A 22,690-nucleotide genomic window follows, 5' to 3' on the forward strand; every position below is an offset into this window, starting at 1 on the left:
CCCTTCCTGCGGAAGGCTGCAGGGCCTGAGCTGGTGGCTTCCACGCGGTCCCTGCCCGCCCCCTTGTGCTGGTGTCCCGGCCACCCCCTCGGCAGCCAGCCTCTGGAGGCCTTGGGCTTGGGAGCACCAGCACCATGCACAGGGTGGAGGGGCTGGATGGTGTCTGGGCAGAAGGCCCGACTGTCACACATTGCAGGGCCGGGCCCGGGCCATTGGTGGGCTCACCATCCTCGCCACTCCCTGCTCCCTTGGGGCTGCTCGGCCTCCCCAGACCCACTCCCCAGGTCTGCTGGCTTCAGGGGAGCCGGGATCGAGGATGCTGCCAAAGTGGGACAGAAGTGCCCAACACACTTGCAGTTTGTTAAGATGATTCTCCATTTAAACAGAAATGACTTTAAGATGATTTTCATCACAAGGAGACTAGGTTTCTGCTCCCCCCAGAAACTGCCTGGTGTCTCAGTCACCCCGATGACCTGGCCCTAGAACCTGTCCCTGGGTCACCCCTCTTGGGGGAGGGGCCCTTATGACATATACCCTGCTGGCCAGCCAGACACCCTCCTTGTCTGTCCTGGGAGTAAGCAGGGGGAGGGCGCCCTGGGGCCAGGGGACACGTGGGGACACCCACAGGGGCGGGTCTTGTTCAGTGTTGTGTCCTGCAGGTGACAGGGCTGCCCCAGTCACCTGCCCAGGGGCTGGGGGTGAGGGCCAGCACTGGGGTCACACAGACAGAAGGCCCAGCCCCAGCTCAGCACTGGCAGCAGGATTAGAAACCCCGTTTCCTTCCATGGTGGCAGGATCCAGGTTCTGGGCCCATGTTGCTCCTCTCAAGCCCCCTGTTCTCTGTGGGAATGGGCCCATCAACCTGGGCAAAGCCAGCCAGCCACAGTGTGACCCCAGTTCCATCGAGGCACACACAGAGACCAGCGCTAGCACGTCACGGCTAACATGCCCCCGGGGAGTCCGTCTGTGAGGCGGTGGCATGCTAGATGACCGAGGTCTCTGTGTGCAGGAAGGACAGGGCACGGGAGCCCCGGGGGTGCTGCAGGGCACTTTCCGAGCCGTTCCTGGAGATGGAAGAGCTGTGCAGCCGGGAGTCCTGGCCGCAGGGCCGGCTGGGGCACATGCCTCGCCACTTCCTTTTCAGCTCACTCTGCACCTGGGGTGAGGGCAAGGCCACAAGGAAGCGGGGTCAGGTGAACATGGGAGCTTGGGAGCGCAAGCTCCCCCCGAGAGAAGCACCCATGCTGGGTGGGCGCTGACGGGCCTCTGGCCGTCTCCTCTCCTCTGGAGAATCTGTGGGCACAGAGGGTGCTGCTCAGCTTGCTCCAGGAGGAGAGGTAACTCAGCAGCAGGACTGGGGGTCTCTCTGGGTCAGGTGGGGAATCGGTTCTAGGTCGCCCACTGGAAGTGGTGAGGGGGGCAGGCTCAGGAAGGGCCTGGACCCAGTGAGCGCACATGCACAGCTGCACAAAAGCAGGCGTCACAAGGCTGAGGGGCCCCTGCACATGCGACCTGATGAGCTGTGGAAGGGAGCCCGGGGAGCCTGGGGAGAAGGGTCCCATCCGTTCGTCCACCCTCCCCTCGGGTCTGTGTGGCCTGGTGTCCGGGGTCAAGGGGCAAGACAGTGACCAGCCAGGGCGGTGGGTCCCTCTCAGCCACCCAGCTGGGGAGCTTGCAGGGGCCGGCCTGTGGGAGGGCCACCCACGCTGCTCCGTGTGGATGGTGCTGGGAGGGACGGCATGGGGCTGCCCCAGCAGGAGACCCGAGCCCCCAGTGGGTGGATGGGGGCACGTGAGGGCATCCCCCATAGGCCAAGGGTCCCCAAGCCCTGACTGAGCACTTACTTCGCTGTTGAGAAAGCAGTACAGGATGGCCACCACCAGGCCCTGCAAGACAGGGGGCGGGGGTCAGGGCCGCGCACCCACTGGGGCAAGAAGGACAGCCCTGTCCATACGTACCTGAAAAGATCCGATGCACAATTCAAACAGGATCTGGTATTTGGAGGAGATGCCGATAGGAAACACAGCAAATACCATGTAGTGAACTCCGAACAGTGGGATAAGCAACAGCGTGGACTTGGTTAGCCTCCTGCCGCAAAGGGAAAGTGGTAAGCCTATAGGGTTGGGGCTGCACGCTGGCCCAGCGCCACCCCGGGCTGAGCCTGTTTCTCACAAGTTTGAGTAACCCACCCCAACTATGCGCAGAATGTGCCACCTACGCAGCCACCCCCTTGCAAGACATCCCGACGAGGCCAACCAACAGCCACCTGTGGTTGAAAGTCTTGGGGGTCTTACTGCCCCGAGTGGAGCATCCTGGGTTTTAACTGTCAGGGACAGAGGCACGTTTCACTTTCAGGTCAAAGGAGCAGAGCAGCAGAGGTGCAGCCCTCGAACACGGGCTGTGGGTTCTGTGGAGCTGGGTCACCTGGAGTCACTATCCACCCCGGTCACAACGCAGATCTGCTTGCGGCCTCAGAGGCTTGAAGGTGAACCGCAGAGCCCATGCCCTCCTGCAGCGGCACTCGCCGAGCCGTGGCCCCTCCCCACCCCACCAGTGGACAGTCTCCCTTCTCTAAGCCAGCGCTCCTTAGGGGTCTCCAGCCTCTGCTGGAGCAGGACCCCTGGAGGTCACCGTAGATGACCCCTGTGCCGCCCATCCTTGTGCACAGACTCCGTGGGGTTTCCCATGACGCTGCAGCCGCTGTCTGGGAACCCCACTTTGGGAACCAATGCTCTGAGCCAGGGACTCTCACTGCTGCGCGTTAGACGCATCATCCAGGGAGCCTGCAAGACTCCCCTGGGCAGCCTGTGTCTACAGTCCCGTTATCAGGCCAGTACGGCAGGAGTGGCTGGGTGGGCCTAATATCCTCCTGGGTGACCCCACCGCTGCAACATGCTCTGCGTCGGGAGCACTGGGGCCCCTGGGGGGTTGTCAAGAATGAGGATGTCGGCCCCAGGCCAGTTCAGGCCACTCGGTAATGTGGGTGCACGCTGAGCCCCCAAATGAGCATCCAGTTGCCTCCAGTGACCCAGTGGCCTCATCTTGAGGGACCAAGTGAGGGGGCTACATGCCCTCCTCTCCCCACCTTCTCTGGTTAGTTGATAGTCATGAGTTTCTTTACATATTTTTGAGGTACCTGCCCCAAACCTAGCACTCAGAGCCTGGGATGTAAGTTCTAGAAATGTGTCCATTTCTCCTGATTTCTGCCCCACCTAAACAGCACATCCTGTGGCGCTCACAAAAACTGGGAAGTCTGCCTCAGGCCATCTGCACAAAGCCTGGAGGCTTGGCCGTTCTGCAGCAGAGCACGAGCTGCCCCCTAACAGAGCTGAATGCTCACCCTGATGAGGTGGCTGCATTTCACGTCTGGGCTCAGCATTAGGCTATGGGCAGGGGGTGGACTGTGCAGGGAGCTGAGCCCTTTGGCTCAGGGTGAGACAGGGGTCTTGGCCTGACTTCCTACATACGCCTGGAGGTGGCTACCCTGCTTGCCTCCAGAGAAGGGTTCCTGCTTGGGGTTGTTACTGTTACAGGTACAGAAAAGACACCAAGGTGCCACCAGAGGCAGCGTCGCAGGCATGCCTGGATTTTTGTCATCCTGGAAAAAGAACAGACCCTATCTTCCCTACTTAATCTTGTTTCTAAAATAAAAGCATGTAGGGGATCCCTGGGTGGCGCAGCGGTTTAGTGCCTGCCTTTGGCCCAGGGCGCGATCCTGGAGACCTGGGATCGAATCCCACATCGGGCTCCTGGTGCATGGAGCCTGCTTCTCCCTCTGCCTGTGTCTCTGCCTCTCTCTCTCTCTCTCTGTGGGACTATCATAAAATAAAATAAAAAAATAAAATAAAATAAAATAAAATAAATAAAATAAAATAAAATAATAAAATAAAATAAAATAATAAAATAAAATAAAATAAAATAAAATAAAATAAAATAAAATAAAATAAAAAAAGCATGTATGTAGAAGATCTACATAACGAACACTCCCAAGGAAAAGGGCTGCACAGAAGCTAAGCGACACCAGCCAAACATCAAAACTTGAGTTCGACAAGCCCCTGAGCAGCTGCCCCTGGGCCGCAGGCATGAGTGGGTCCGGGTGCCAGCAGGAGCGCTGCTCAGATGGGGCAACACCACTCTGTCCATGGTAGACCCACACGCCTTCCTTCCTGCAGGGCTGACCTCCATGCACCCCAGGAACAGACCGGGCAGAGGAAGGACGCCATGGGCTTTATGCTCCCAGGGGCACCGGCAGGAGGGTCTGGGCCCCACACCGACAGCTGCTGGTGCCAAACGTCTCCTCCTAACCTTAGAGCTGGTTATTACGGATGAGGACAGTGAGGCGTGGAGTGGTCAGGTCGCACCCCAGGCCTCCTGCTGCTGCGTGAACCCAGCACCAGTCCTGTGCACAGATGGCGCCAAGTCCACCCTGGCTGTCCCAGGAGGTAGGGGAAGGACACCCCTGAGTGCGGCCACCACGGCACAGTCAGGTCACCCGCCCAAGTTACCCAGCTCCAGGCAGCCCGGATTCCACACCTGGTCTGTCTGAACCTGCGGCTCCAATTGGCTTAGCCACGCTAAGCTGGTTCTACTTTATAACAAAGTTGTGAGCTTCGCTGTCTCTTTCTAAATTCTCAGCCAAGATTCACAGAATCTTTAAGTTCTTTTACAGGGTCTTCAGGGCCCATAAAGTAGCTGGATGATGGTGGGCATGTTCTCTTTCCCACCGGGCAGGTATGATGATAACTATCCTCATGTACTCGTTCAGCCCAAACCTGCCCATTATTATCAAGTACGAAGCCCGGCGTTAGATGCCATGTGGTCCGATGGGGGAGAAAGAATAATGTATAAAATACAAATAATGTGTGGCCAAGGAGAAAAGGTCAGATTACAAAGCAGGGAAGTGAGCCAAATGCTTCAGTCACTAAGCTCACTAGAGGATCTGCCGCTGAAATGCAGGGGGTTTGGCTGGAAGGATTCCCCACAGGGAGATACAGCCGCATTCCCGTGAAAGCAGTCCTGCGTTTGGGTGTCTGCTGGGTGTGCAGACCCTCATCCACCCTTACTCTGGACTTCTAGGCCGCGGGGGCCAGTGAGGGCAGCTCCCCGATCCGCACACATACTCACTTGTACTGTGACTGGTCGTTGCCGCTGACATCTGGAGATGTCAACTTCTGTAGTAAGATCCGTATGATACTAACGAAGAGGACAAAATTGACCTGCACGAACAGACGGCGTGTTTTTGTGCGACCTCCCCTGCAGGGGCAGGTGCGGCGGGGGGTCTGGAACTCAGCATCCCTGAGTTGTGTCTCCTCGCCTTGGACAGGGTCCAGGCACCCCTGCAACAGGAGCTCGGGGCCCTGCCCACTTGGGTCTGCCCCAGGGTGGGAGCTGGTGGGGTCTCCTGACCACGGCACGTGTCCCATGACCTCAGGTGCAGACACAGGTGTCAGTGAAGTTTCAGATGAGAGATGGACGAGTGATAACATGACTCAATGTAACTTTGTATCTGGGGCCTGCAAGCCCCCTGCAGGTGTCTGCGGGAGGGAGCGCACCTCTGTCCCCTCCCTCTCGCTCCCAGGCCTTCCTCCCAGAGGTGAGAATGAAGGATGAAAGGGGCGGGCCACTGCCTGTGGTTCTTCTCTGGGAAGACAAAGACGGCACAACAGGGAACCCTACTGAGTGCAGGGAGGCAGGCTCCCTCTGTCCCCAAGCGCGCAACCCTGTGGAGGGCTGTGCCTCGATCTGGGATTACTCACTATGATGGATGTCAGAATCGGTGCTCGTATGACCCACCAGGGAACACTGTGATCGTTGGTGTCCCAGCAGCTATGGGAAAGAGAGAAGGAATGTCCCGTCGTCACCCAGATCTGTCCATCAGCCGGGGGCAGCGAGGATGTGCACTGCCTGTGGCCTCATCTGGATGCGGAGCCTCTGAACGCAGCTGGCTCCTCACAGTGCACACGCAACCCCTGGGTGTGTCAATAGACGCCACCCGGAGGCCCATGCGCACTCACACACCCAGATGCCATCCCTCCCCAGCCGGGGACCCTGCTTCACTTCATCCTTCCCGACAGGGACAGGACCTAGTGTGGGACAAGTGAGCTTGAGCAGAGCTCCAGGAAGTGGGGGAAGAGCAAGGCCGCCCCAGCAGCCCCGCACCTTGCAAGGAGTGGCTCGTGCTCACTCTGGCCACCTTCAAAAAATGGGAGTTTATCTCCTGAAAATGACTCTTTTTTCACCCCAGGATAGTTTGTGTCTGTATCTTTAAGGTTTAAAATGCCTTTGGACGACACGAGGCAGGCCCAGCGACGGCGTCCGGGGTCCAGCATCCGGGCCGCACTGTCGGCATCATTCACTCCACCTCCCCGCTCCAACCCCAGCATGGGCTACTCTTGTGGCAGCAGGATGCGGTGTGCTTGGAAGCCGCAGGGTGGCAGGGAGTTGGGTCAGGCCAGCTGGCCCTTGGCCAACCTGGCAGGTACTACGGCGAGTGGGCTTGCGGGCTGAGGCCAGAGGGGTGCCACAGGGTCACAGTGCACAGAAACACCCTGTGTCGCCCTCAGTTACATAAGTCACCGCATCCAGGGTGTCGCCAGGGGTGGGCGAGAGCCCTAACGGGGCAGGGCATTCGTGGTGGGAAAATGGTGCCCGAGGGGCGGGGGCCCAGCTCACGGCAGACAGAAAACAACCCGGTCTGTGCCAGGTGAGAACTGCTTCAGCGGCTGTGCTCTCTCGCATTGCCCCTGTCGCCTCTCCCCGCGGGGCACGTGCATCCTGCTTGGCTCCCTCCAGGGACCAGCTCCCCACTGGGGATGCTGTGCCCCTCTCTTTAGCCCCATCCCAGCTCTGCTGCAGGACGTGGTGCTGTTTCTGTCCTGCGCGTGTGGATCCTCTCCCAATATTCCCGCCCCCAACTGTCGTGAGGCTGGGGTCTTCTTGTGGGAGTGATGTCCACGTGCCACCCTGTAACCATGTGCTTGGTGGCAGCTGCCAGTGCACATCCTCCTTGTGGGCATGGAGCAGGCTTCTCTCCCGTTCACTCGCTGACACCAGCTGCAGGGCTGGGTGCTCGCCCTCACCTCACAGGCACTCACCCTGTGTCTTCCAGGGCAATCCTGGCGGCTGTCCACGCGCCAATGCACACGGTGGGGATGCCTGCAGGGAGACAGCGGGTCACCCCCAGCTCCGTGCTTGCTCGCAGGACGCAGCTGCACCCCCTCCCCCGGGCAGCAGGGTGGGCTGTCTGATGGAGGGTTAGGCAGACACGCCTCATAAACATGCGGGACTTTATGCTCAAGCCTCACACGGCAGTGAGGATAAACTGTGTGGAAAGCTGGGACCTCACAGGCCTGCACTGCACACATCTCCGCACACTGTATGCGTTGTTCCTGGAGTGTGGGGGCAGGGCAAGGACGGTGGGGTGTCCTGCACCGCAGATGGGGACCCTCTGCTTACACCCCCACCCTGCCCTTCAGGGTTCTGCCAAGGGGCAGGTACTAGGACCTCTCCATGGAAGGCCGCCTGCCCTCCCCTTCTGCCCCTCGCCCCTAACCCCCTGCCCTCCCCTCCTGCCTCTCCTGCCCCTGGGCCGTCCTCTCCTGCCCCTCCTGCCCTCCCCGCCTGCCCCCCCTCCTGCCCCTTAGCCTTCTCAACACAGGGTGGCCCCAGGACTGGAGGTGTGGGGCACAGACTCCTGCTCTTACAGTAGGGGGGCATCTCCCACAGGAAGCTCGGGTCCTGGGAAAGCACCTCCTCTCGTGACCCGGAGGGCATCGTGCAGGGGTGGCCCAGGGCGTCTGTGAGCTGAGGGGTTGGCACTTACGGGGTGAGGGGCGGTGGGGTGGTGGATGGGGCGGCGGGCACAGCTGTGGACCGGTTCTTACCCCATCCGATCAGGAGGTAGGCCACAAGGCGACGGCCGGGGGAGAAGATGGCCACGAGGAGGGTGCGCAGGTGCAGCCCCTCCACCAGCAGCCAGTGGAAGTTCGCCACGATGCAGTACTGGAAAAACACCAGGCTCAGCTTGCAGCCCACCTGCAGGTCACAGAGCACACACGGCCGCTCGGGTAGAACCGCCACGCGTGCCTGCACACTGAGCGTGGAGCTGAGGAAGCATGACAGCTCCCCGCCCCGGGGACACTGACATGGCAGTGCCCGGGCAGACGCACCAGCCGCCCTCGGCAGGATGCGGCGGGATGTGGCAGGAAGCCCACCACCGGGCGCTCTGCCCTGTTCATCCCCATGTCCCTCGTGGGTCCTGCCCCGTCCCCCAGGAGACAAAGATCAGTGTAGGACGGGAGCAGCTGGCAGCCCATGAGTGGCCAGGCGTCCCAGGAGAGTCCCCACAGGAGAGCCCACCTGGCACATGACACACACATATCTAACCTTCTCAGACCTTCTTCAGACGTACCAGGTACGTCAGCCTCTGGAACAAAAGTGAAATTGAGGCTTCTAACCCGTAAGTTGTGTCCACGTGTTGAAAAGATCCTCGCTTCTCCTCCCCCACAGCTTTGCCGCCCTCCCTTGAAGGAGACCCACGTGCGAGTGGATAGAGGCACCTTGGTACCCGGGGGCGCGTTTTCACGTTTACTCGTGGGTATGTCCGTACAGGCGTGTAAACACAGACACGCGTGCCTATCTCTAGCCACATACTAGGTGGGCACACTTCTCTGTTGTGGTTTGATGACACACAGCTGACTGTGTCCTGGGGCTGTGCTCGTGCTTAAGGGGACTCACAGCAGCCCGAGCCCACCACCCGCTTGCCACCCCCCCCCCACTGCCGCCGCCCCACCAGGTGCCAGGTTCCTGCTTCCCAGGTGGGCAAGGCTAAGCTCATCCTTCGGGTGCTGCACCGTCACTGTGACTGAGGCCAAGTGCCAGGTGCCCGCGGGCCAGCGGTGGAGCAGGAGCCACTCCAGCGAGCGTCAGGGCCTGGGCACCACTCAATTATGGGAACGGCCCGCAGTGTGGCTGTGACCCGTTGGCTGCTCATTGTTGGGGAGGGAGGGCTCTGTGCCACCTGATGGGGACACTCTGAGGGGCTGTGGTCCATGCCTCTGAGGCCGGCGTGGTGTCGACTGCCCTGACCCCTCTGAAAACCACACAGCAAGGTTCACTGCGGTTCTAACATATACACGCCCTTCGATCCAATGTCATCATGTGTGAGCTCCACCCAACAGAAACAAGAGCAGGCAGAGGGTCCATGTGCAGGATGCTGGTGGGGCCCAGTGCTGCCAGAACGGTCAGTAAGCTGTGTCATGTCCACGCGCCAGACGACTGCCACCCTTCATCCCGACACAACAGCTGGCTCGGGGCTTGCACCCTGGCTGAGTGAGGATGCATGGCACACAGAACGCCTGGTTACGGTGACTGCATCTTCCTGGTACAGCCATGGAAACACCAACCGTGTGCATGTCCACAGCCACTCACAGCCTCTGGGATGTGAGCACAGGATGTCTGGGCCAGGGTGGGCCCTCTGCCAACCTCCCCATCGGGGCCACAGCCTGCGGAACTGTCCCCAGGGCCGCTACCCCCACGGTCTTGGAACTTCCCACCCGATGCAGCTGCAGTCAGGTCACCAGCCCTGCTTTGGCTGGTGCCCTGCTGACAGTGGCCTCCAGGCAGCCGCCTGGCCTCTCATTTTTCTGGACCAGAACATGCTTTTCCAGGAGTCAGAAAGAAGCAGTGCAGAGGACAAGGATGCCAGTGTGTAGACGGCTGGCAGAGCCAGGGAGCTGGAGGTCTGCTGCCCCGTCTGCTTTATGACCTGGCACGAGACTGTGGCTCCGGGACCCGCTCTCTGAAAGGAACAGGAGGGGCTCTGCCCCCACCTCTGGGCTATCCTCCGTGGGAACCGGTAAGACGCCCAGGCCCTCAGCATCAGGGGTTCCCCTGGTCCCTGGAACACACTTGGTGTCTGCGGGGCTAAGGGGCCCTTGTGCACGTGCAGGCCTGGCACCCGCGCCTTCTCCACACAGACTTGGGCACGGCCTCACGTGTGACCTGAGTCCACAGCTGAGCCCTGGAGAGCATGGGGCCCCCACCACACCATGCAAGCCCCAGGCCAGCAGTCCTCCCGGGCCTGGATCCAGACACGGACGATTGAAGCCAGGCGGGCTATGCTCCCACATGTCCACGAGGGCCTCTGTGCATGCATACATCCTGTGGCTGTGTGGGCACATGTCTGCACACATGCACATGTGGACCCCAGTGATTACATGTGCACACGTGCCAATGGGCTTTCTCTCACTCTGCCTCTTCCCAACCATCTGCCGCTCTGACTGACACCACAGGGCAGTGCGCCCAGGACCCTCCAGGATATGCAGATGCTCAGCCTCCAGCCTCAGTCTCTGCCTCTCGTCCCCCCAGCCCCTGGCGCAGCTGGCTGTAGCCAGGTCAGAGCTTGGCTGTTTAGACCCTTCAGCTCCGACTGCAGAGCTCACAGTGGCCACTGTGTATTTCCCGAACTCAGGCTCTCAGGGGTGCCTTGGGAAGCTTGCAGGCAGGTTCTGAGAACCCCCAGTGACCCTGCATGCCATGTGTGCTGGTCCCAGCAGGTCACTGCCTGTGTCCTGGTCCCTGGATCACCAGGAGGAGACACACTGAGCCCAGAGCTCACTTCCCGATAGGTGGGAAGTGGGGGTCGGTGAGAGGTGGCAAGAAGCCTTCTCTCAAAAGGGGACAGCCTCTGTCGAGTTCTTGGCTCCTCCAAATGTCTTGAGAAGCAGGCCCTTGAACCTACTGACCAGCGTCCTAGCTCCTTATGGAAAGAGGAGCACCTCAAAGGTTGCGGTCTGATCTGGAGCCCAAACGCTTGCCCAAGGTCCTGAGGACACTGCAGCTGTTTGCTGAGGCTCAGGAGGACTCAATTGAGTGACCTGCCTATTGGACAGGCGTGACAAGTGCTGTCCTATGTGGACTAAGCATTGGAGGTCCATGAATGCTAAAGACACAGCCAGAGTGACAAACATCTACAGAAATAATCAGCTGGGTTTTCCTCCCATCATAGAGCTGGGCTGCAGGGGCTCACTCATGGCACAGGTGATTCACACCCAGCCATCTCTGGAAGCATCTATTGCTCATAAGCTGGGAGATCTGGGGTGAAAACAACGGCATTGTGCATCTCCATCAATGTCAGGATGTTTTAGCCCAGACCAGGCACTGATCACTCAGGGCAATGCCCTCAGGTTGTGCTGGCCCTCCCTGGGACTCAATGCTCACGGCCCACGACCTCCAGTCCCTGGAGGCACCGGTGTCCCCACCCCCATCTCACCTGAGTCCCAGCCTCTGACCCCTCTGCTTTGCTTCTCCGGCCTGGCTCCTTGCCTTTAACCCTGTGCACTGGCCAGGGTGTGAGGTGGGCACACAGACTGAGGGCCAGGGCAGTAAGGACGGGGGTCGTGGGGCTGCAGGTCACACATGCCACTCTGCCCTCAGAGAGAAGACCTGCTCACAGGGACAGCCTTACCCAGGAGGATGGCTGGTCAGGGCAGTGCAGTGTGCCCGAGCTGGAGTACAGAACGTCGTCCTTGACCAACACTGAGATGGCTCGGAGGATGAAGGAGAGGAACAGGTTCAGGTGGATATAGTTCCGGGTGCAATGCAGCTTCCTGTGGTGGAGAGAGGAAGGGATGAGGGGTGGGGATGGGAATGCGGGGTGGGGTGCGGGGGGAGGGGGGAGGGATAAGTAGACTCAGGTTTTGTGAACACTGTAGTAATTGGCTCCAGCCCTTCTCCTGTGTTTAGGGAACCTACTATCCCCACCACACATAGGGGTTTGCGGTTTGCACAGTGACTAGTTTGCAGGTGACCACCCCCCACCACCGTGTTCCTACGTCCTTGGGTGGGAGTCTGGGACCGGGATTTCAGACATTGCCCAAAGCCTCTACAGTTAAATTATTTGTGATTTCAATAATAAAGTACCAGGTTTGCCAGGAACAGGAGTAAATGATCAAATGCAATAAAAATAAAAACCCAGGGAATAGAAAGAGATTCAGATATTGACATTTTAAGACACGGACTCTTATTCAGATTAATATATTCAAAAAATTGGTGAAGAGGCAGAGAATTTTACTGAAGAATGGAATTGACTACAAAAATCGAATGGAAAGTTGAAAACTCAAAAAGAACCCTAAAATTAGCCATCGAAGTGGCCACCTCTGACATTAGATCCGGTAAAAAAGGGTATCACAAAACAGAAAATACATGGGTAGGCTGAGCATAGATGAGGGTAGAGAAGCCGACTCATGGAATGTATAGAAAAGAGCAGGAAATACATGGGGATGGAGTGATGCTTAGCGGCGAGCACAGCATGCGAGAGCAGAGATGCAAGAGGGACAATCGGGTCCTTAGAGACTGAGCTGAAAATGTCTAGAAGCAAATAGACTCTAATCAGAGACTGAAGGAGCACCAACCCCCCAAGAAGGACAAACGGAAAGGAAACCACGCTAAGTGCCCAATAGCATCACTGCTGAAAACCAAACGGATTCTAGCTTCCAAGCTTGTGGGGGGAAAAAAGCCCCTGTCCTTCAATGAAACGGTGGTGACACGGGCCGCTGACTCCCAAAGAGAAAAATGCCCTTCATTTTTAGTGCGATGAAACATGAAACTGCCAACAGAGACTTCCATATTTTTCAAAACATCCTCAAATGAGGAGAAATTAAGAGGATTTCAGGCGACTGAAAACCACAAGACTTCACTGCCAGCAGGCCTGGGCTGGGGGAGATCCTGCAGGGGGTCTTCAGGCAGCAGGAGGGCCCCGACGGAGACCCGGGGATGGGGAAGGCTCGGGAACGTCAGCACATGGCACCTCCAGGTACGCTCTGCCGTAAATGACAGCTATCACTCCTGGTGGCCTTAAAAGAGGTGTAGGACTAAAATACAAAACAGCAACATCGGGAGCATGACAGGGACCGGGAGGGGGTAAAGGGGCCATCGGAGGTTAAGCCTACAATACAAGGACGTGCCACAATTTTGGGCTGACACCTATGAGCAGAACAGAATGCAGGAGTGACCACATGAAAGGGGGAAATGGGAATAACGAGGAACCATGAGAGCTGCGCGACAGCCCCCCCCATGCCCCAGGCGCAGGCGGCTCTGGCCCCATGCTGGCATTCCCACTGCTGTTCGCGGGGTGGGGGGGGGGTGGCTGCACCCACCCACGCCTCCAGCCACCTCTTCTCTCCTCCCAGCTTTGTCCTCAGTCTCCTGCCCATGTCTTGCTCCGAGCGGGGTTGGGGTCTGTCACCGTCCCCCGGACCTGGGCACGACTCCTTTCAGGGAACAAGCCATCACAGCAGGAGTGTTTACTGTTTCCCAGCCGTGCCCACATCACTCGTTGCTCATCATGAAGCCTCCCTTCCAAGTACGCCGGATGATGGGTGGCTGTTCAGAGGAACCCTGCAGAACGTGCTCCTCCGTGGAGGCTAGACTAGAACCCAGCTCCCACAGGCTGGGGGGCGGTTGGGGGGGGAGTACGTGCACCTGAGCTCCGCGCGTCCCACACAAAACTAGGCCATGTGGTTGTTACTCACGTCCATGCTGGGGTCTGGACCTGGCCTAAGGGACAAGCTGCTCTGCGTCTGTGTGAAGTAAGAACGTGGTCACCAACTGCTCTCTTAGCCACGGGGCCTTATGGGCATTAAGTGTCCAGTGACTGGAAAGGATTGCTTCCTGGGTGGAGTACCCCGGATCACGGATGGGGCTTGGTCTTGGACACAGCAGCACAGCTGACACATGGAGGCGGGAAGGCAGGTGCCTCCGTGGCCATGATGCGGGCAGACCCAAGGCCTGCACACCAGCCCTGTGCACTTTTTTCACTTTTTTCCAGTGACCATTACACATGGAACAGAGCAGAATGACACCCAAGCAGACGTGTCATTTCGTAGCCAAGTGCCACCGGTAGGTGACGAACGATGTCCATGTATGGAAGATCGGTTGGTACTCATGAAATCACTCGAGCTGCTCTTACAAACCAAAACCCATATTGGCCATGGTTCCAAAATGCCATTGGTCTTGCTCATTAAATACTCTGTGCATCCAATTCTGGGAAAAAAACTGCCGATGCCAAGAATATGGATGGTTCGTATGGGAGAACTGTAATAATAAGTTGAATGTTTTCTAGTTAAAGATACCCTGTGTCTTGGGGCCCCTGGGTGGCTCAGCAGGTGAGCATCTGCCCTTTGCTCAAGTCATGACCCCGGGGTCCTGGGATCGAGTCTCACATCAGGTTCCCTGAAGAGAGCCTACTTCTCCCTCTGCCTATGTCTCTGCCTCTCTCTGTGTGTGTCTCTCATGAATAAATAAAATCTTAAAAAAAAAAAAAGATACCATGTTCCAGCTTACCTCCCTAAATTTTTTTATCCTCAACAGTTTGAAGATTTAAAAATACATAGAAAAATACAGAAGATACTAGAATAGGTATCACTGTTGCACTAGAGTTTCTGTTCTTTTGAGACCTAGAACCTGATGGACTGTCCCCACATCCCCATGTCCCTCAAAGAGCAGTTCTGCGTTATGGGGACTGCCCCTCTCTTCCTGAGGTTTCCCTCCTGATGGAGCAGAGCTGCCTGGAAACACTTGGTGGGTTTTCAGCCCCTTCAGTCTTTACTTGCTTATGTCCCAGTATGGATCTCCTGACAGGTTATCTGTTAGTTTCTAAAACATTTCCTTTTGTTACATCGTTGATTTTACCTGATTACTGGCCACCATTTGAAATATATTTGTGTCAAGAGAAATAAGATCCATGGAGACCTAATCCCTGTTAAAGTAAGAGGAACAACATCCAATTTACTGAGTGCTGGAGATTTAGTCCTTATTGTACTGACTGGCTCTTCCCAGACAGAAGCTTTTTTCTGAAACTGGAGCCTCTCCCTCTGCCTCTGCCCAACCAGCTGTGCACGGTGCATGTCATCAGTCACCAAAAACATGGCCCTCCGGTCAGGTGGGTGGGAACTTGAACCTCAGATCAGGAGGAAAACTGGCAAAATCCAGAGGGCATGTGACATACCATGGAACATCCTTACAGCCACACTGTGCGGACCACGAAGGGAAGTGACTGTCCAGATCCCACCATGACTCGGGTACAGGAACCCCCGCCGTCTGACTCCTGCCTTCGGAGTCTTCAACACTTTATAGTGTCTCTCAACACCATTCGAGCTGAGGCCCAGAACGTAGGCTTTCTGAAGGGAAGAGCCTCTGTATGTACAAGGGATTTGCATAAGGGCTTAAGGGTTTAGTAAATAACGGTCAAGTTGAAGGCTTACCCAAAGTCGGTATTATCTCTTTATCTATCTATCTATCTATCTATCTATCTATCTATCTATCTATCTATTTATTTATTTACTTTTAAAATATTTTATTTATTTATTCATGAGATACACAGAGAAAGGGAGACAGAGGCAGAGACACAGGCAGAGGGAGAAGCAGGCTCCATGCAGGGAGCCCGACGTGGGACTCGACTCCAGGATCATGCCCTGGGTGGAGGGCGGCACTAAACCGCTGAGCCACCTGGGCTGCCTGGTATTATCTCTTTATATAAGAAATGCAGAGTCTTTAAATAAAAATATGAATATCAGCATCATATTTCACACTGGCTGCCCCAAGGGAGGTCTGCTGGCCTCACACGGAGATGGAGGTTGACTGGCCCATGAGGCTCAAAGGCAGTATCCGGTCTCAGACACCAGAATCACTCATTCCTGACACTTACCTGAAGACGCAAAGAATTACGCTTCCCGTTGTAAGGGAGACCAGGGAGGCACTGTAGCCCAGAGTGTAAATGGCCTTCACCAGGATGTAGAAGGTGATCTAGAAAGGAAACAAAACAGCCGTGAGCTTCGGCGCCCGCCGTTATCACACCCAGCTCCCAGCCCGCCCAAGTGCCTCCCTCACCCAGGCACACAGCGGGCGTCGGCCCACCTCTGTCCTGCACCCTCGTCTCATTAAATGCCCACCTTTCTCCTTAGAATTCGTTGTGAATGACTTTGTCTACAGCAGGGAGAGGGATGACCCATGGGATCCCCAAGTCTGCTGTCAGATCAGGATCCTGCTGTGGAAACCGGGGTGCCTCGGGGGGCTTCCCATGATGGAGCCCCAGGAAACAAGACCACTGGTAGTGCAAGCGAGTGTGTCCCAGCCTCCTAGGGCCTGAGAGGAGCAGCCACCCAGGAGACATGCTGCACACGCCGCATTCCTCTCAGCCTGTTCACACCAGCTTAGTGCAAACCCTAGAGAGTGGGTGGTGCCCACGGGGAGGCACCAGGCTGACCCCCCACTCCAGGTCACTGAGCAAATGTGGGTCCAGGCTGTGGTAGGAGGAGCGGCCTGATGAGCCCTTGCTCCTGTGGCCTTGTGGGGTGCAGCAGCCGCAGCGGGTCAGCGGGTCCCTCTGGGCGGATCCATACCCACCGTCCACCCCAGAGTTGTTCTTTTCCATCAAGGTCATGCCCTTTCGAGGAGAGGGCTCCTTCACCTATTATCCTCAGTATTGCAGGCTTACTGTGGTGATGACATATTTCAGAAGCAAACTACAAAATGTGGGGAAAAAATGAGTTAATATTTAATGAGAAAATGAAGTTAATTGGCTAGCCTCTCAAGTAGTTCCGGCATCAAGGTGAGCAAGAAGCTCCAACAGGCAAGCTCATGTACTAATCTGATTTTAGAAGGTTTTCCTTGTGAGCCCCGCGAGGCACACCAGGATCCCCATTTTAGACGTTAAAGAGGCCGCACCTGAGCTGTCATTCTTTTTAGCTCAAGAGGAGAGGAGTTGGCATCTGGCATTCTGAAAATGTCCTTGAAAACTCTGATTTTGAGTCTGTCCATTTTCTGTGCTCTGCTCCGAGTGAGGGATTACAAATAGGACCCTCCTAGGAGCATCCTGAGCGGTGTTTCTGCATTTCGTCTTGTGATCAGAGCTCATGTTAAATAACTGGAAAATGCAGTATTTCAAAACTATCAAAAGGATAGCAAACAATCTATATGTAACGTGCACGTATCTCACAACACCTAATACGTGCATACATGGAATAGATCCCATACGTGTAATAACCACAGCATCTATGGAATGCCTCCAGCAGTCACCAGCCAAGGACAGCCGAGCCACCCCAGGAGCCCCCAGACACCCTCACAGGGCACCTGATGGGGAGCCGAGTGGTTCCAGGGTTCCTGCGCGTGGACGCTCATGACTCGTATCACTGCGCAGCCACGTTATTTGTTGTCAAGCTCTGGCCTCACTGAGTGTCTCGTCCCTCTGCCTGATTGTACCACCGCGTCCATCAGTCCCGCTTGTGCTCCCTCGTGTGTTTATTTGTGTCCACCTTCAGCCTTTCTCCAGTCACAGTTCTTTTTCTGGTTTAATTTTTTCTGCCGGCGGCACGTTCCCTGGACAGGTTTAATGAGGGCCTATGACTGTGGATCCTGTCGGTCTTTCTGGAATGTCTGTTTCCATTGGGTTTCTGAGTGGACGGTCCTCTTCTCTGCCTTCCCTCCTGCTCTGTGTGAGCCCAGCCCATGGTCCCCAGTCTCCGGCATTAGTGGCCTCACCACATGGTCTGGCCCTGGGTTCCTCTAGTTAAGTGGGACAGTCAGGCTCTCCAAACTGGGGACCGGAGCCTCCCTCGGGCTGTGACCCCTGCGTCCTCTCCTCTCAGGACTGCTGTCAGAGTGACCGCCTGCCCGCCAGAGCCGTGCAGGTCTCCCACTGTCAGGCCCTGCGGCATCGGCGCTGCGTGTTCAATGCCCACTCTCCCCACTGAGAACCCCGTAACCTGCCATTACCCACGTCAGACTTCCCTGTGTAATGAATCTCCCTGACTTTCATTTTTAGGTCTATTTTTTCCCAGATAAGTTTTGGTTAGAGCATCTTGTTTCGGGTTTACATTTTTAATTTCTACTTTTTTTTTTAATATTTCAAATGCACTTATTTGCATCCTACACCTGCCTCCGTTATCTGAAGTTTTGAGGATGTGACCTGTCATCTGCTGACTTTCACTCAGAGTGGCTTTTCCTTTGTGTGGTTTGTGCATTTGGATACAAGCCTGTCCTTGGAGTTGAGCTACAGGAGTCTGTAAGGTCTTGGCAAGGACGCTTCCTTCCTGGGACACCTGTGCTCGCTCCTGCCAGCTTCCCTGCTGCTTCCAGCTCAGGATGCTCCCTGTGGACTCAGGGATGCCGCGCCACGCAGAGACATAAGTGCAAAACCCCACTTGCAGGAGGGAACGCATGAGGTGACACATTTGTAGATTTTCCTCTGGGAAAGCGAGGGTGGATGAGAGGACATCCCCTGTCCCCTCCAGAGTCAGGCTTCTGGTGCAGCCCTCACGTCCAGCCCTTGCTGCCACCCATGCCGGCAGGCTGCTCACCCCATCTCTTCACGACGATCCAGCCATGATCTGGCTGCCCCTGCTGCCTGGAACCTGGTTCTCAGCTCTTTTATCGAGATTCTTTACTTTCTTAGAATCCCAGCCGTGGGTGTTAAAGCAACACTGTTACACCATATTTAGTATTTTTGAGTACTGGGGATTTTTTTACCTTCAATTTCTTATAGATTTTTATTTCTTGCTGAACACATTTGGTATTACTGGTCAGTTTAATTTATTCTGCTCCACACATTTACTGACAACACTGAGCACAGTGCCTTGGGAGCTGGGGACCTGCACCCACGGGAGGGAACTCAATGTTTTCACCCCCAGACTGTCCCAGGAGAAAATGCACAAGCTGGAAATTGAGATCAGTAGGAATTAAGACATTTTTTCTACATTCACTTAAAAAAAAAATGAGAGAGAGAGAGAGAGAGAGAGAGAGAGAGAAGAATATCCACATTTCGATTTATATTACTTTGCTTAAAGCTGGTTTAGATTTTATGTATCTCACGTTTTCAGTCATTTAAGAAAGCTTAATTTGGTTCCTTGCAAATTGCCTCCATTAAGGCCGTTGCAAAGCAGAGCAGAGTCCAGCGAGAGCTGGACCTTCAGTGAGAGGCAGCCCTGGGAAAACATCACCAGGACAGAATGCATGACGTCCGCACGACGGCAACTGGGAACGCCAGGACCAACCACAGCCACATAGTTCCATACAGGATGGAGCAGAGGGGAAACTTTCTCACAGCCAGCTTTTAAGAGAAGGAGGCAAATTGCAAGAAAACAATCTGGGGTCTGTGCAGGAGGAAGGAAGAGGGACACCTTCTGGGGATTTTCTGTGCACATCTCATCTCCCACACATCATCACCTATGTGGACAGAACTGAAAAATAAGAATTTCTGTTTAGGAGGTGAGCCCTGTGGAGCTGTGTTTTTCCCTGAGGCAAATGTAAATCTATTTTCATTCCAAGTGGCTAAAGCCAGCTCGTGGCTCTGAGTACTGCAGAGGGTCTACCCAGGGGCCCCTGCCCCAGACTGCCTGCCCCCCTGAGGTCTCCAGCCTCACACCCCTTCCAGAGGGCCCATCCCCATTTGGGGCCTTCAAAGGAAATGCTCGGTTCTGCGTGTCCCCGGGATCCCTGGCCCCGAGGGCTGCACTCCACTGTGCATGATCTCCAGCTGCTCTCAGAGTGATCTCCAGACCCCTACTCACACCCACCTGGACCCAAGGACTGGGCTCCCCCTTGGGAGCCACAAAGGGAGTTCAGCCGATAAGGAGGAAACCATGAATGTTAGAAAGATTGTTCCCAAGAGGACAGAGGGAAAGCTTTGCCCTTTCACTCCAAATCCAGATGAGACAGATGAACACAGTCCTGGGAGCTGGTAAACTGAATTCACCGTATATAAAAAATAGCAAAAGCACAGTTGTATTGCCCACCACATCACAGGGATCAGATATTTGTGGGATGAATGAATGAATGATGGCAATTGGCAGAGAAAAGAGCACAGGTAAGTAGAACAGACACGCATAATCAGACGGATATAAAATCCTGTCCCTCGTGGGACATGATATGTATGATTTTTTTTAAAATTTTTATTTATTTATGATAGTCACACACACACACACACACAGAGAGAGGCAGAGACATAGGCAGAGGGAGAAGCAGGCTCCATGCACCGGGAGCCCGACGTGGGATTCGATCCCGGATCTCCAGGATCGCGCCCTGGGCCAAAGGCAGGCGCCGAACTGCTGCGCCACCCAGGGATCCCGATATGTATGATTATAAATTGAAAAGAGCAATGAGGGATCCCTGGGTGGCGCAGCGGTTTGGCGCCTGCCTTTGGCCCAGGGCGCGATCCTGGAGACCCGGGATCGAATCCCATGTCGGGCTCCCTGCATGGAGCCTGCTTCTCCCTCTGCCTGTGTCTCTGCCCGTCTCTCTCTCTCTCTCTCTGTGACTATCATAAATAAATAAAAATTTAAAAAAAAAGAGCAATGAAAGTAATGACTATCCAATATTTTTCTTGCATACACTTCTAAAGAATAAAATTAGAGCTAGAAAAGCAGTAATGCATCTGAAAAATGTAACATGGGAGCGTTTCATAACAAGTGTGTCAAGATTATCATCAGAGGCATAATCACAGCTTCAAATGCCTTTGTTCATAAATACGAAGATAAAGCATCAACTACAGAAGCCAGAAAAATAACAGAACGAGCCAAATAAAGCAAGAAGGGAATAGTGCTGGCAGCACCAGGTGGAATCAGGAGGCAGGCTCCCCGGGAGACAACGGGGCCACAAGTCCGAGTTTTTTTTTGACATCAGTATGAAATGCCCAGAACAGTGAGTACTCTGCAAATGCTTGAGGACATGAGCACCTTGGGAGGCGATCAGGTTAACGACAAGCTTCAGGGCAGTTTTCTTTCGTGCAGGCCGATAGAAGAGATACTTTGCCAAGTATCAGAAGGAGAAAAATAATGAGAAACAAATATCTAAATTGTATTTCACACCCACACTCACATGGTTTAATCAAAGCACTAAAGTCTGTGCTAACAAAGTCAACATTTTAAGGAAATGGATAATATTCTGGGAGTGTAAAAATGATTACAACAGCTTTGAGGAAAACCTAAAAATATCAATAACCAGGGAGGAAGATTTTAATGAGCTGGTGAGATATGATCCATAAAAGTGGCACTGGATCCAGCCGCTCCAACAGGTGAGTTCTTTCCATCTTATCTGAGGCAGCTTGTTCCTGGACATAATCATCCCAGAGTATAAAAAGCAAAGAGAAAGCATGACATTCATGAAACCACAGTGAGTCTGGTAGCAAAGCTGGACAATCAACTAAAACAAACAAAAATCATAGAGGAAACACCTCAAGTAACCATGATCCCCTTTGCTCCCGGCAGCCATGGCCACCGCGCTCCCGGTCCAGCCACCCACCTGGCCCTGGGGGGTATCCACCTCCACTGGGGATGGACACGAGCTCCCACCGCGGCCTCTCACCCCTTCCTGGTCCCCAGCATCACTCTCTCTGTCCCTTTCATCCTTCCCCATGTTTTTGTGGGTTTCCATCTTGGCTCAGGCTCTGCACACTCTCTGCCGGGTCTCAGCCACCGCACACGCTGCTGACTCGGGAATCAGAACCCCCAATAGCTCCAGGTGTTCTGTCCCCTGGCCTTCTAGAACTTTCTACGTGTGCATGTCTAGGCATCTCGTGCTCAGCCCTCTTGAAACCCAGTGCATAAGACACCCCTTTATCAGCGGCCTTTGGCCTTACGCGGCCTCCTACAGTCCCTCTCCAACTCGTGACCATCATGTACTGAATGTCACCACTTAGGAGTTCAGGGTCACCTTCGTGTGCCGTCGGCCACACACCATCAAGCAGTCAGTTAGTGAGCCCTACTGTGCAGGGGAGGGTCAGTCCTCCTCTGAGCTTGTTTCTTCCCCACCCAGGAGGCACATGCCCTCTGTGCTCTGTCCATTCCATGGTGGCTCCTGTGCCAGTGGCTGCCGGGCCTGCACACATCTGAGGACACCAGGTGCCCAGCAGCCACGAAATTAGGATCCACAATGGGGCTCTCCCAGTGTGACCCCTAGACCCCAGAACCGCAGTAACAGTGTCAAGTGCAAACTCTCAGACCCCACCTGTGCCTGCCTGGCCCAGAACCAGGAGCCTGCCATGATTCTGACACGAATTGTTCCAGAACCTCTCTGGTCTACAATGCAGACAGGGTCAAAGTGGCTGGTGAAAATCCTTCCTAGGTCCCTCTGCTGTAATGAGGCACCTGCTGGCTGCTCCCCACCCCTGACCCTCCTGTAACAAGGCGGTTGCATCGTTCGTGGCCTCACTGCTGTCCACATGCTGTCTCTGCATCTCCGACTTTACTCCCCTGCCCACCACTCAGCGTTTTCGTCAGGGGTCCTCCTCCGGGGAGTCGCCCCCACAGGCTCTGTCCCGCTGTCAGCAGGTCACACCCAGTCACACCATGTTGGCTGTAGCTCCAGGAGCACACACGTGCCTCAACCCCTTCTGCTCCCCTGAGGGCTTCTGGGAACCGGGATCATGAAGCTCCACGGTTCTCAACTGTCTCCTCACTATGTTGTCTGATCTTCAAACTGAGGTGGATAAGGAGGCCAGTGTGATGACCTAGCCCAGCAGCCCCAGGAGGAGCAGAAGCAGGACAGCACCACCAGGGCAGGAGGACCTAGGTTGGACCCCAGCACTGGGTCAGGCCTCTATCCTCTGTCTGTAAAGCAGGAAAGACAATGGCAACGCCACTCCCTTTGTTGTAAGGACCCGTACTTAGTGCCCGAGCAGGAAGCTGGATAGCAGAAG

General features: G+C 55.4%; 1 protein-coding gene across 4 annotated transcripts in view; it reads right to left on the reverse strand.

Annotated features, from left to right (window-relative positions):
• Positions 1-357: 357 nt before the first annotated feature.
• The window catches only part of VIPR2 (vasoactive intestinal peptide receptor 2), a 59,558-nt gene continuing 37,225 nt past the window's right edge, over positions 358-22,690 (reverse strand). For 3 of the 4 annotated variants that reach the window (XM_025448452.3, XM_025448256.3, XM_025448411.3), the window contains 9 exons: positions 15,707-15,804; positions 11,468-11,609; positions 7,884-8,034; positions 7,095-7,155; positions 5,757-5,826; positions 5,125-5,216; positions 1,959-2,088; positions 1,845-1,886; positions 358-1,156 (listed from right to left, as the gene is read on the reverse strand). In XM_025448452.3, coding sequence (XP_025304237.1) covers positions 983-1,156; positions 1,845-1,886; positions 1,959-2,088; positions 5,125-5,216; positions 5,757-5,826; positions 7,095-7,155; positions 7,884-8,034; positions 11,468-11,609; positions 15,707-15,804 — 960 coding nt within the window. In that variant the 3' untranslated portion in view covers positions 358-982. The remainder of the gene's footprint in view (positions 1,157-1,844; positions 1,887-1,958; positions 2,089-5,124; positions 5,217-5,756; positions 5,827-7,094; positions 7,156-7,883; positions 8,035-11,467; positions 11,610-15,706; positions 15,805-22,690) is intronic. The other variant, XM_049095090.1, reaches the window with a different exon arrangement.

The sequence above is a fragment of the Canis lupus genome, chromosome 16, assembly GCF_003254725.2.
Source record: "Canis lupus dingo isolate Sandy chromosome 16, ASM325472v2, whole genome shotgun sequence".
Lineage (NCBI taxonomy): Eukaryota > Metazoa > Chordata > Mammalia > Carnivora > Canidae > Canis > Canis lupus.